General features: G+C 36.1%; 1 protein-coding gene across 12 annotated transcripts in view; it reads left to right on the forward strand.

The window, feature by feature from the left end:
• The first annotated feature begins 2,921 nt into the window (after positions 1-2,921).
• Positions 2,922-13,184, forward strand: part of fipi (factor of interpulse interval) — a 642,136-nt gene continuing 631,873 nt past the window's right edge. The window contains exons 1-3 of one of the 12 annotated variants that reach the window (XM_067768273.1): positions 2,922-3,599; positions 3,835-3,995; positions 10,279-10,851. In XM_067768273.1, the coding sequence (XP_067624374.1) occupies positions 10,806-10,851 (46 nt within the window). In that variant the 5' untranslated portion in view covers positions 2,922-3,599; positions 3,835-3,995; positions 10,279-10,805. The remainder of the gene's footprint in view (positions 3,600-3,834; positions 3,996-10,278; positions 10,852-13,184) is intronic. The other 11 variants (XM_067768280.1, XM_067768275.1, XM_067768276.1 and 8 more) reach the window with 11 other exon arrangements.

A 13,184-nucleotide genomic window follows, 5' to 3' on the forward strand; every position in this document is an offset into this window, starting at 1 on the left:
AGTCTTGAGAAAATGGAAGTTTTTCTCTTAGGTTGTAGTAATTTTGGCCTATATGTATGAGGCCAGACAGAAAGATTGAATGTGTTAGTAAGAAGAATCAAGTCGAAATAAAAATTTAAGATTTTGCCTGACTTCGATTTTTTGTTCTTCCCCTTATGTTTGTTAGTTTGTCGATGAGACGTAAGCGGGAATGTAAGATTTTCTCGCCGAAATCTAAGATTGTAGTAGGTTTGGCCTATATGTACGAGGCCAGACGAAAAGTTTGCATGTGTTACTAACAAAATCAAATTTTAAATTTTGCCTGACTTGACTTCGATTTTTTGTCCTTCTTCTTATGTTTGTGCATTTGTGGATGAGACGCAGGCGTGAATGTCAGATTTCCTCGCCAAAATGTAAGATTGTATTAGTTTTGGCCTATATGTACTACGGCGGCCGCCGTGGTGTGATGGTAGCGTGCTCCGCCATCCACAGCAAAGATCCTGGGTCCGTATTAGGTGTTACGAACAATGACTGAAAACCATTTTGACTCAAGGAATAACTATGCAACTGTCAAACTTTTTTTAAAAATTATAATAAAGAATGGATCCAACAAGGACTATTTGTCGCTAGTTTAAATATGCCATTAATCCGATCCACCCTTCAAGAGCTATTGTGATTTTAAAAATGAGGTTCGATCACGGATCGTAACATGTAATACGGGCCCTGGCTTCACGCCCAGGGTAAAACAAAATCAAAATTTCAGAAACAAGTTTTTTCAATTAGAGGAACATTTTTCTAAGCGGGGTCGCACCTCGGCTGTGATTTGGCAAATACTCCGAGTGTATTTCTGCCATCAAAAGCTTCTCAGTAAAAACTTCCTTGCAGATTCCGCTTGAAGTCGAGGTAAGACCTGTAGGTCCCGTCCCGCCAATTTGCAGGAAAAATTAAAAGGAGCACGACCCAAATTGGAAGAGAAGAAGATCGGCCTAAAATTTTTTCGGAGGTTACCGTGCCTTAAATATATTTCGTTATTTTGTGGCTCCAGCTGTCTCCAAGAGGATGAACGATCTTTCGTGGTTGACCTTCATCTTTGAGATGTGGATGAGACGTAGGCGGGAATGTAAGATTTCCTAGCCAAAATGTAAGCTTGTTTAGTTTTGGCCTATATGTACGAGGCCAGACGAAATGTTTGAATGTGTTGGTAAGAGGAATCGACACAAAATCAGAAATAAAGATTTTGTCTCTGGTTGTCTTTTGTACTTGTCGATGAGGCGAAGGCGGTTATGGAAGTAGGAAAAATGTTTGCATATTTTTAGCGACATTCGCTATTTAGTATGGTCGCCTATTACCATGCCCCGGCTCTGTGTGTTTTTGCACCCTTTTTATATTCAGCTGAGCGGAGCTCACAGAGTATATTAACTTTGTTCGCATAATGGTAATCGGTAACGGCAGAAACTAATCGAGATAGATACAGACTTCTATATATCAAAATATCTGGGCGAAAAAAGAAATTCATTTAGCCATGCCCGTCCGTCCGTCCGTAAACACGATAACTTGAGTAAATTTTGGGGTATAAAAAAAATAAATAAATGTAAGGCGCGATAACCTCCGAAGAGATCTAAGGCCGAGCTTCTCTTCCAAGTTGCGTCGTGCTCCTCTTCATTTTCCCTACAAATTGGCCGGACAGGACCTACATGTTTTATGCCGACTCCGAACGGCATCTGCAAGGCAGATGACTTTTCACTGAGAGCTTTTCATGGCAGAAATACACCCGGAGCGCTTGCCAAACACTGGCGAGGGGCGACCCCGCTTAGAAAAATTTTCTTCTAATTTAAAAACCTTATTTCTAAAATATTGATGTTGCTTTGCCCGTGGTCCGAACCCAGGGCATACGGTGTGGTAGGCGGAGCACGCTACCATCACACCACGGTGGCCGCTGTGATAATTCATTACCAAAGACGGATAAAGCCATGAAACTTGGTAGGTGCGTTAACCTTATGACCCAAAATAGAAAATTAGTAAAATTTTGGACAATGGGAGTGGCACCGCCCACCTTTAAAATAAGGTAATTAAAAAGTTTTGCAAGCTGTAATTTGGCAGTCGTTGAAGATTTTGTGATGAAATTTGGCAGGAACGTTAACCCTATTACTATATGTGTGCTAAATAAAAATTAGCAAAATCGGATGACGAACACGCCCACCGTAAAAAACATATTAAATTCTCTGATATAACTAACGATAATTTCTGACTCCGAAACATATGAATGTGTTTGTATAGTAATTTTTCCTTTGAATCAAGTGTAGATATTCATTTATATTTTTCTAACATACTCCAGTGATCCTACATATTTTTCTGATTGCCTGGTGAATCGGGCTCTTTTTTAAATTTGTTGCCTTCCTCTGTGGCTTATAAAAAGCAACTATTTATCGATTTTTTGATTGAAAGCAGAAAAAATTAAGAAATAAATAAATATGAAGGATTCGACGCGGTAGATCCAATTCTGTTAAAAATATCTCTTAACATTTTTTGGTGGCCGTGGTGAAACTTTTGTATATAATTTCCTTGCTATAAATTATAACAGTTAGTGTGTATCAGAACCGAAGATAAACTCCAATTTATAGCACACAACACACAACTTCCACAACCATAAAATATTTATAGCGGACAAAGATACCGGGTGGACCTATGATTTCAATATTTGGCACAGTGCTCGGAGTGCGCACCCTACGAGATTTTTCAACAATTTTGAGGTTTTTAATGGCGCTCCCGGCATAAACTCTCAACTCTCAATAACGACAACTTGTTGCTTGTTCATTCAATGCGATGAGACTCGAAGAGAAATGCGCAGAAATGTTGCGCAACAATATTGCCAAGCACTAACGAGGGTGAGAAAGGTTTCGTAACAAAGTGACATTTCACAAATTGCTGCACCCTTGCCGGCAACGGAAGAAAAACTCATACACAGCACACAGCACACAAGCTTAAAGACACAACCCCAAGGGCCTATTGGCAACATTTTATTTATTGTTGTTTATGTGTATCAACACACATATACGTACACATAAACATGTACATATGTATATGCAAGTGTCATCTTGTTTGTACGCGGAAGCTACCAAACACACAAACAAACACATATTATTCTATATTGAATGAATGTTGTAATGTACCTACATGCGAGTATTTTTGCCACGTTGAATAACTTGAGCTGACTTGAGGGCATAAAGAACACACAAAAAAAAAAAAAAAGAAAAATTATGAAAATATACTTTGTGGGCAGCACTACAACATAGCCAACGATAGTAGATAGTCAGTTGTGTTTAGCCAGTGCAACGGAATTAGTGTCAAGTAAAGAGCCAAAGGCTGTGAAAGGCCAAAGAAATTGTTTTCAAAATTAATAAATATCTAAATACATATTGTGTATAATTTTCGCAGAAATTATAATAAAAAGTTTACAAACTTAAATTGAAATTGAAAGTTAGCTTAGGGGCGTGAAATATATAAAATGCTGAGTGTGAAGTTAGTGTTATTTATATAAAAACAGTGTGCAGACTTACATACAAACAAATATATACCTATACACACACATATGTATTTACAAGTGTGAGTGAATGCTTATGGTCGGTTGATTTTTAATTAATATATATGCACATTTTTTAAGTTAATTGAATATGGCTTAGAATATTTTTCTTTAACAAAAAACAAAAAAAAAAAAAAATAAAATAAAATTTGAAGAAGAATTTTCAAGTGCATGTTTTTTCATGTTTTGTTATTAATAATGTTGAAATGAAAAATAAAAAAAAAATGTTGATTATGTATTAAAACTAAAAATATTTCACACCTACATCAAAACAGCGATCAGCTCAACAAAATCACAAAGTTCGAAAAAGGCAAACAATTTATTGATTGCACCGAAAGCATTTCTAATTTCTGCCAACCCCTCCCTGAGTGAGTTGTGGAACTAATGTTTAATGGATCATACATATCGGATGGTATTGAATGAATTTGAAAACACGGTAGTAAAGATAACTTAAAATTTCAGATTTTTGACTTAGTTCTCTATTGACCTAGGTGGACGTTATAAAGGTTTGCGTTTTTTGGCAGAAAAAAAAAAATAAAAAAAATTTATTTTCTTCTAATGAAAAAACAAAAAAAAACAAAAATGCTTTTTACATCTATGCTAAAAAGATAAAAAAATTAGTTTTGGCTGAAAAAAAATTTTTATTAAAGAAATTTTAAAATTAGTTAAAAAACTATGTAAAACTTAAGGAAAACAGTAATTGTTTGTAAAAATAAGGTCTCATCTTTTGTCAATCAAATTTTTATTTAAATTACTTACTTAATTGGCGCTTAACCATCTAAACGGTTATGGCCGTCCAACAAGGCACGCCAGTCGCTCCTTCGTTCCGCCAACTGGCGCCAATTGGTCACACCAAGGGAGTTTAAATCGTTTTCCACCTGGTCCTTCCAACGGAGTGGGGGCCGCCCTCTACCTCTGCTTCCATAGGCGGGTTCCGATAGCAACACATTCTTGGCCGGAGCATCATCTTTCATTCGCATAACATGGCCTAGCCGGCGCAGCCGCTGCGTTTTAATTCGCTGGACTATGTTGACGTCTGCGTATGGGCTCGTACAGCTCATCATTAAATCTTCTTCGGTACTCGGCAACGCGTAGAGGTCCATAAATCTTTCGAAGAAGTTTTCTCTCGAACACTCCCAAAGCCGCTACATCTGCTGTTGTCATGGTCCATGCTTCTGCCCCGTATAGTAGGACGGGTACGATAAGTAACTTGTAGAGTATGATTTTCGTTCGCCGAGAGAAGACTTTACTTTTCAATTGCCTACCTAGTGCAAAGTAGCATTTATTGGCAAGATTGATTTTTCGATGGATTTCAGTGCTGATGTTGTTGCTAGTGTTGATGCTGGTTCCCTAATAAACGAAGTCTTTTACTATTTCGAAATTATGGCTGCCAACAGTAGCGTGGTTGCCAGGGCGAATATGCGCTGACTCTTTGCTCGATGACAGCAAGAACTTTTGTCCTCATTCACCATCAAACCCATCTTTACCGCTTCTTTCTCAGTTTGGAGTAAGCAGAGCTAACAGCGCGGGTGTTTAGGCCGATGATATCAATGTCATCAGCATATGCCAGTAATTGCACGCTTTTATAGAATATTTTTCCAGTGCGGCTAAGTTCTGCAGCTAGTTAGTTAAATTAATAAAATTAAATTTCTTTTTAATAGTTAAAAAAAACTAAAAATACTCGATCCTGTATTTAACATAAAAAAGCAATTTGTAAAAATTCGTTAATTAATTAATTAATTTGAGCAACTTTTTTTTGTTTTTATCAATCAAACATTGTTTATAAAAAACAAATTGTGATTCTATTGTGTAAACAAAATAAAACAAGGAATTTTTTCCAAATTTTTTTTTGCCGTATTTTGAGTTATTTTTTTATACTCAATAATGAAATAAAATTAAAAAAAGAAAATAAAAAAAAAAATCGAAAAAAATGGAAATGTTCGTACTGAATTTCTGGTTGAATTGAGCTGGCCTTAAAATAATTATTTAAATATATTTCCGCTTCGATAATTAAAACAAAAAAATAAAAATGGATTCCAATATTCAAAAAGCAAAAAAAAATTGCATTACTATTCAAAACTTTTATAATTCTTTTCAGCTAATGGTAATTTGGATAAAAAACAATTCTTATTATAACAGAATATAACATTTTATCAGGCAAATATTGCTTTCATCAAAGAAATGTTTTGTTTTTAATGTCTATTTCAATTCACTAGGTCATTTGTTCAACTCATACCACTTATACAAGTTATTGTTTTATCAACGGCTTATTATTGAAAGCGAAATTATAGTCGAGTTATCGTTTTGATAACAAATCGATAAGCTTTAACATGCTGATAATATTGATTGCAAATCGAAAACAAATCGGTAACTTTTAATAAACTTCGGTGTTTTTTGAACATAAATCGAAATATTTTCGATAAAAAATCTATAAGTTTTTGAAAACAGATCAATCATATGCCGATAATAAATTAGTAACTATTCGAAACCAAATCGATAGCTTTTCAAAGGCAAATCTGTAGCTTTTTCATAACATATAGATAACCTTTCGATAGCGAAATCAATAATTTTCCATAACATACCGATAACTCGAATGAATTGTCCATGAGTTTTGAAAAACAAATCGATAAAAAACACGATAAATGTTCGAAAACGAGTCGATAACATGGCAATACTAGTTGGTTTTTGACAACATATCAACTACCTTTCTATAAATGCAGTTTCGATAACATACCGATAACTCGAATAAGTTCTCCATGAGTTTTGAAAAATAAATCGATACATTTTCGATCAAAAAAAAAAAATAACTGGTTCAAAGCGAGTCAATAACATATCAATACTAATTGGTAACACTCCGAAATAATTTTTTGATAACATATCGATTACATTTCTATAAACAAATCATTAATTCGATAACATACCGATAAATTGTTAATAAAAAATCGACAGTTCATCAAGCACTATTGTTATCGATAGCAAATTTATCACACTTCGTTGAAAATATTATAACTCATCTACACCCTTTCGATAACACAACGATAACAATTCAGTAACTCGTCGATAAGAAATGGATAACACGCATTATCCTGTCGATAACAAGCCGATAACTCATCGATAACAAATTGACAACATTCCGCCGCGTTGGATCCGGCTTCGGTTTTGACATCTAATCCTTCCTTTCCTCTGCCTCTCTTTTATTTTTTACTTTCCCTTACGTTAATTTACTTCTTACTCCTTTTTGTTATTATAGTTCCCTTTTTCTTTCACATCCTCTTCTGTTCATGTTCTCTACTTCTTTTCTTTTGTCGTGTCAGTTTCTCTTTTAAATATCATCGATTTGTTGTTTTTATACTCAGTTGAGCAGAGCTCACAGAGTATATTAAGTTTGATAGGATAACGGTTGGTTGTACAGGTATAAAGGAATCAAGATAGATATAGACTTCCATATATCAAAATAATCAGGATCGAAAAAAAATTTGATTGTGCCATGTCCGTCCGACCGTCCGTCCCTTAACACGATAACTTGAGTAAATTTTGAGGTAAATTGATGAAATTTGGTATGTAGGTTCCTGAGCACTAATCTCAGATCGCTATTTAAAATGAATGAAATCGGACCATAACCACACCCACTTTTTCGATATCGAAAATTTCGAAAAACCGATAAAGTGCGATAATTCATACCAAAGAAAGCTAAAATGATGAAACTTGGTAGATGGGTTGACCTTATGACACAGAATAGAAAACTAGTAAAATTTTGGACAATGGGCGTGGCAACGCCCACTTTTAAAAGAAGGTAATTTAAAAATTTTGCAAGCTGTAATTTGGCAGTCGTTGAAGATATCATGATGAAATTTAGCAGGAACGTTACTCCTATTACTATATGTACGCTTAATAAAAATTAGCAAAAGCGGAGAAGGACCACGCCCACTTTAAAAAGAAAAATTTTTTTAAAGTAAAATTTTAACAAAAAATGTAATATCTTTACAGTATATAAGTAAATTATGTCAACATCCAACTCCAGTAATGATATTGTGCAACAAAATACAGAAATAAAAGAAAATTTCAAAATGGGCGTGGCTCCGCCCTTTTTCATTTAATTTGTCTAGGATACTTTTAATGCCATAAGTCGAACAAAAATTTACCAATCCTTTTGAAATTTGGTAGGGGCATAGATATTATGACGTTAACTGTTTTCTGTGAAAATTGGCGAAATCGGTTGAAGCCACGCCCAGTTTTTATACACAGTCGTCCGTCTGTCCTTCCGCATGGCCGTTAACACGATAACTTGAGCAAAAATCGTCATATCTTTACTGAGCTTAGTTCACGTACTTATCTGAACTCACTTTATCTTGGTATAAAAAATGAACGAAATCCGACTATGACCACGGCCACTTTTCGATATCGAAAATTACGAAAAATGAAAAAAAATGCCATAATTCTATACCAAATACGAAAAGAGGGATGAAACATGGTAATTGGATTGGTTTATTGACGCGAAATATAACTTTAGAAAAAACTTTGTAAAATGGTTGTGACACCTACCATATTAAGTAGAAGAAAAAGAAAAAGTTCTGCAGGGCGAAATAAAGAACCCTTGAAATCTTGGCAGGTATTACATATATAAATAAATTAGCGGTATCCAACAGATGATGTTCTGGGTCACCCTGGTCCACATTTTGGTCGATATCTGGAAAACGCCTTCACATATACAACTACCACCACTCCCTTTTAAAGCTCTCATTAATACCTTTAATTTGATACCAATATCGTACAAACACATTCTAGAGTCACCCCTGGTCCACCTTTATTGCGATACCTCGAAAAGGCGTCCACCTATAGAACTAAGGCCCACTCCCTTTTAAAATACTCATTAACACCTTTCGTTTGATACCCATATTATACAAACGTATTCTAGAGTCACCCCTGGTCCACCTTAATGGCGATATCTCGAAAAGGCGACCACCTATAAAACGAGGGCCCACTCCCTTTTAAAAATACTCATTAACAACTTTCATTTGATACCCATATCGTACAAACAAAGTCTGGAGTCACCCCTGGTCCACCTTTATTGCGATACCTCGAAAAGGCGTCCACCTATAGAACTAAGGCCCACTCCCTTTTAAAATACTCATTAACACCTTTCGTTTGATACCCATATTATACAAACGTATTCTAGAGTCACCCCTGGTCCACCTTAATGGCGATATCTCGAAAAGGCGACCACCTATAGAACTAAGGCCCACTCCCTTTTAAAATACTCATTAACACCTTTCATTTGATACACATGTCATACAAACACATTTCAGGGTTTCCCTCGGTTCATTTTCCTACATGGTTATTTTCCCTTATGTTGCCACCATAGCTCTCAACTGTGTATGTAATTTTCGGGTACACCCGAACTTAACCTTCCTTGTTTTTTTTTTGAGATGTTGCTAAAAAAGTCAGTTTGATTTTTGCTATTCTTGAACATTGTAATTTTTTTAATTTGGTCGCTGTTTTGATCTAGGGCTAACCTGTGATCTCCAAGAGCACGACAATACTTGACGATTAAGCTCCTATACAACCAAATGCCACAAAAAAAAACTTTGTTTTGCTGCACAACAACTCTGGCAAAAAGCACAAGGTTTAATAGTTATATTTTTCTGTGCCATCCATTGAACTAATTGCATCTGACATCACCATATTTGGCTTTCACTAGAACCTGAGGCAAATGTTCCAACCCCTTTAAGAGCCAATACAGGCGCGTGCCCTCAAATCGTAGGCCTTTAAACATTTGCCATGGGTGTCCAAAAAAATTTTGTTTCGTTATAAGGGGATTTTTTCTCTCCTCACAATGTCGATCTCACATCGTCTGTCGTTCTCTCTTAATCTTCATTCATTAAGTATTCTCAAAGATTTCGATCCAAAAATACAGATATTCGAATACTTTTGAGTTTTTTTATAAATAGCCTCGAAGCAGAACTTTCACCCATTTTGAAAGTGAGGTAGCAAGCTCTTCGGGAAGAAAGTTTCAATTCAGCGGTAACTAGGTTCGAAATGAATTACTTCTTATCATTTCAATTAAACTTAAGCATGCTCTGAACTGCAGCTGATCTCTACATGCCCAACGGGATAGGTTCCTCCTTATCAGCTACACGGTCTTATGGCCGAGCCACAATGAAGTTTTTCTTATAGATAGATGCGTTCAACGCAATTCATGATGTCAAGGAAGTATCAACACATTTCCTTCGCAAATGGCACGCTTTAAACGGAACGCTCTGTTCTTTTATAACTTAAATCAAGAGAGTTAAAGATATACTCTAGTTTAAGATTTGGTTCTTGAGCCAGAGTATATCGGTATTCCACATGCAACTAACTAGCTTGGCCAGACGAAAAGAGGGCGCTAAATTTCATTGAAATTATTATTGCAGCCACCAGTGTCATTGAGTTGAGGTGTTTGCTCAATAATGTTTTGTAAAAGATGATGATGGCAACGCTGGAAATCGAGAAAGCTTTATTTCTTTGTATATATAATCAAGTTTACTAGCTTAGTGTGACTGGTGCTACTGGCGCCATAACGCCAGTATTACGAAATAGTGTTGCAGCGCTCGTGGCGCCAGCCTAAGTATTAAAGCAATAACTTAACAACGGGCTGTGTTACACTGCCTTATTGATGATAATGACAAGCGTACTCTCTTCATGTATGTTGCAAAATTTCAAGCTATTTTTTTTAAATACAGGATTTACTCATTGACATAAAAAGATAACGAGATGTGTAATTAAAAAAGTTATTTTTAAAACAAATAAAGTGGCGTTCGAACTATAAATTTATTAAACATAAAAGTGCAATAAATATAAAATGCAAAAAAATAAGTAAAAATTAAACCAATTTAAAATTTTAAAATAAAATAAAAAAATAAAATATATATATTATTTAAAAAACTATAAAATTATTCAGATTCAAGCTAACACCCCCATACTTATTTGTGTTAGCAATAATTTAAACCACCAACAACAAGCAACATTTGTGTGACCATTTATCGACCGTTTGCAGTACAATGTAACTGCTAAAACAACAATAACAAAAAAAAAAAAAAAAGATTCGTTCCGACTAAACAAAAACGTCGACAGCGAAAGTACAATAACACCAACAATAACAAAAACAAAAAAAAAAAACAAAAAAAAAAAAAAAAAGAGACAACCGCCGAAAACAAGCAACACAAGCAAAACAACAACAACCCCAACAACCAACAAAACATTGACGACAATGAAGCAACTAATTGGATTATTACTAAATTTGGCTGCCATAACAGGTATGTATGTATGTAGGTACATATGTATATAAAAAAGTTTAAAGCGAACCCATATCATATAACAGCAAAATAGAAAATATTGTTTTTATATATAAATATCAGAGATGCACATGGGGGGCTCCTTAAGGTGGCGATGTGCAATCATCAAGTCACGTTTTGTTCAATTTTCCGTTGTGATTCATGTGAAACTGCTTTGTGAGTACAAAATTAGTCATTCCCGTTAAACAGTCGTAATTGAATTATTCAAAGTTTTCCAGAACAAAAACAATTAAACTACGCACTCACTAATAAGCACATCAAATGGAGCACTTTAAGTTCCAATTGATTTACGACTCATAATTGAAAGTTGACTCTTATTTGAATGTATGTGGATTACTGATTTAAAGGTTAACACACATTTTAATTTTTTCAAATAATTAATAAAAACCATCGGTATAAACTTTGTCAGAGCTCGCTTAGCTTCAAATCAATCTTACTATATATCCTTTCTTTTGAAGAGTCTCAAACAAGAGTCCTTTAGGAGTACAAAATGTATCATAATAATGAGTCGAAACATAACACACTCATGTCCCGTAAGAACTGATTATGAGTTCAAAACGAGTAATCAGTCTAATTAGTCGTTTAGCCAAATAAAATAGTCGACAAATTATACATCTAATGGCTCTGAAGACATTCAATAAATAATCCTTTATGAGTACAAAATGAGTCATCGGTTTTTTGATACTTACGTCTTTACAGCGCCTGCATTGGTCTTTGTGCGATTGCGTAATAAAAATGCAGACTCTATGTTGATGGTCCTTTGCCGGATATAAATCCGGTACATTCTGGTAGCAACCACCATTAATGTACAAGCCCGACCATCTCGAGAACGATTCCATTTGATCACATTGAACCTTCTGCGCCATCCAGCCCCACCCCCTACGTCCATGACTGACAGGATTCGCGACGGGCAGGTGAGGTTGAAAATTGGGTTGGAGAAACTATAAATAGTGCCATTAACCCCGTTAATGGCTTAGGTAATTTCGTCGCCTCTTACGACAGGCATACCTGCCGCGGGTATATTCTAAACCATCTAAGTCGCCTCTACATAACGTTTACAGAGGCAATTTCGGCTTGCTCTAAATGTATATGCGCAACACTTATCAGCTGTTACTAACGATTATGAAAACATTTTAAACTTGGCGTCTTTCATTCCGACGTCAAGCTTATTTTCTCTCTCATCGAGTGCCCTAAGGACTCGTGACCTGTTAGCAGAAGCACCTGCCGGTTTCTCAACCCCCGTTCCGGTCTATTTAAAGTTGCCTGGATATTCCTCCCCATTTCCGGTCTATTTAGACGTCTGGGTCCTGCAGCTTCAAACACCGAGTTTCTGCCAATCTGTCTTCATCTTGGGCAACCAATCCTCTAACGGTAGGACGGTGTTACATATCAAAATACTCATATTTAAAGCCATCGCCCATTTGCGTTCCTTATCAAATTTGATTTTTGAACGAAAAATGACACGCAGCTGGCAAAAGGGTGAAAGATGTATGCCTCTAAACCAAATCTGGTAAGGGATGAAGCAAAATCGTTCCAATATACATACACAAAGGGAACTAAAGTTTGTTGTTCCATTAGATGCGAGACGGCAATCTAAGAAAGCCAACCCTCAATATAATTTCACCACAGCCAGGACTAGCCCTACACTTGCTATTTGCACTGACAAGGGCAGCTTTTAGACAATCTTTGCAGCATCAGCGGAAGGGCTCCGTTGTTGTTTTTGCTGTTGTGACCGCAAAACCATTCGCTGAAAAGTGCGTATTGCGGATGTGCGCAGTCCTTTCCTGGATTAAGTCTGGTGCGCTTAGGTACTAACCTCTTCGGGAACTAGCACAAAAAAGTTTTTCTAAGTGGAGCACCCTTCAGCTATAGCTTCGCTAACACTCCAGCGTATTTCTGCCATGAAAGATTTTCAGCGAAAACTCATCATGAAGCCGATACAAAACAGCTAGGGAAGGGATCCAGCCAATTCGTAGGGAAAGGGTGCACGAAGCACATTGGAAGAAACTCGGCCTAAATATGCTCGGAGATATATCGCGTCAAGTTCATCATCTGAGACTCCTTTCACAAAATTACCCTCTGCACATCATATTTTTTGTGTCTATTTTGCTTCCGGGAGAGTATTATTCCGCAGCGCCAAAGTCATCATAAAGCTGACCTTAACCGAGATGTTGAAGGAGTTTTCCATTCAGCCGACGACATAGAACCTATTCACCACAGCACAATGAAAACAGTGTCGTCCTAAAATATGAAACATGTTTTGGCGGCCAAAAAGGTGCTTGTTTAGGAGTTCA

Source organism: Eurosta solidaginis, chromosome 2, assembly GCF_040869045.1.
Source record: "Eurosta solidaginis isolate ZX-2024a chromosome 2, ASM4086904v1, whole genome shotgun sequence".
Classification (NCBI taxonomy): Eukaryota; Metazoa; Arthropoda; class Insecta; order Diptera; family Tephritidae; genus Eurosta; species Eurosta solidaginis.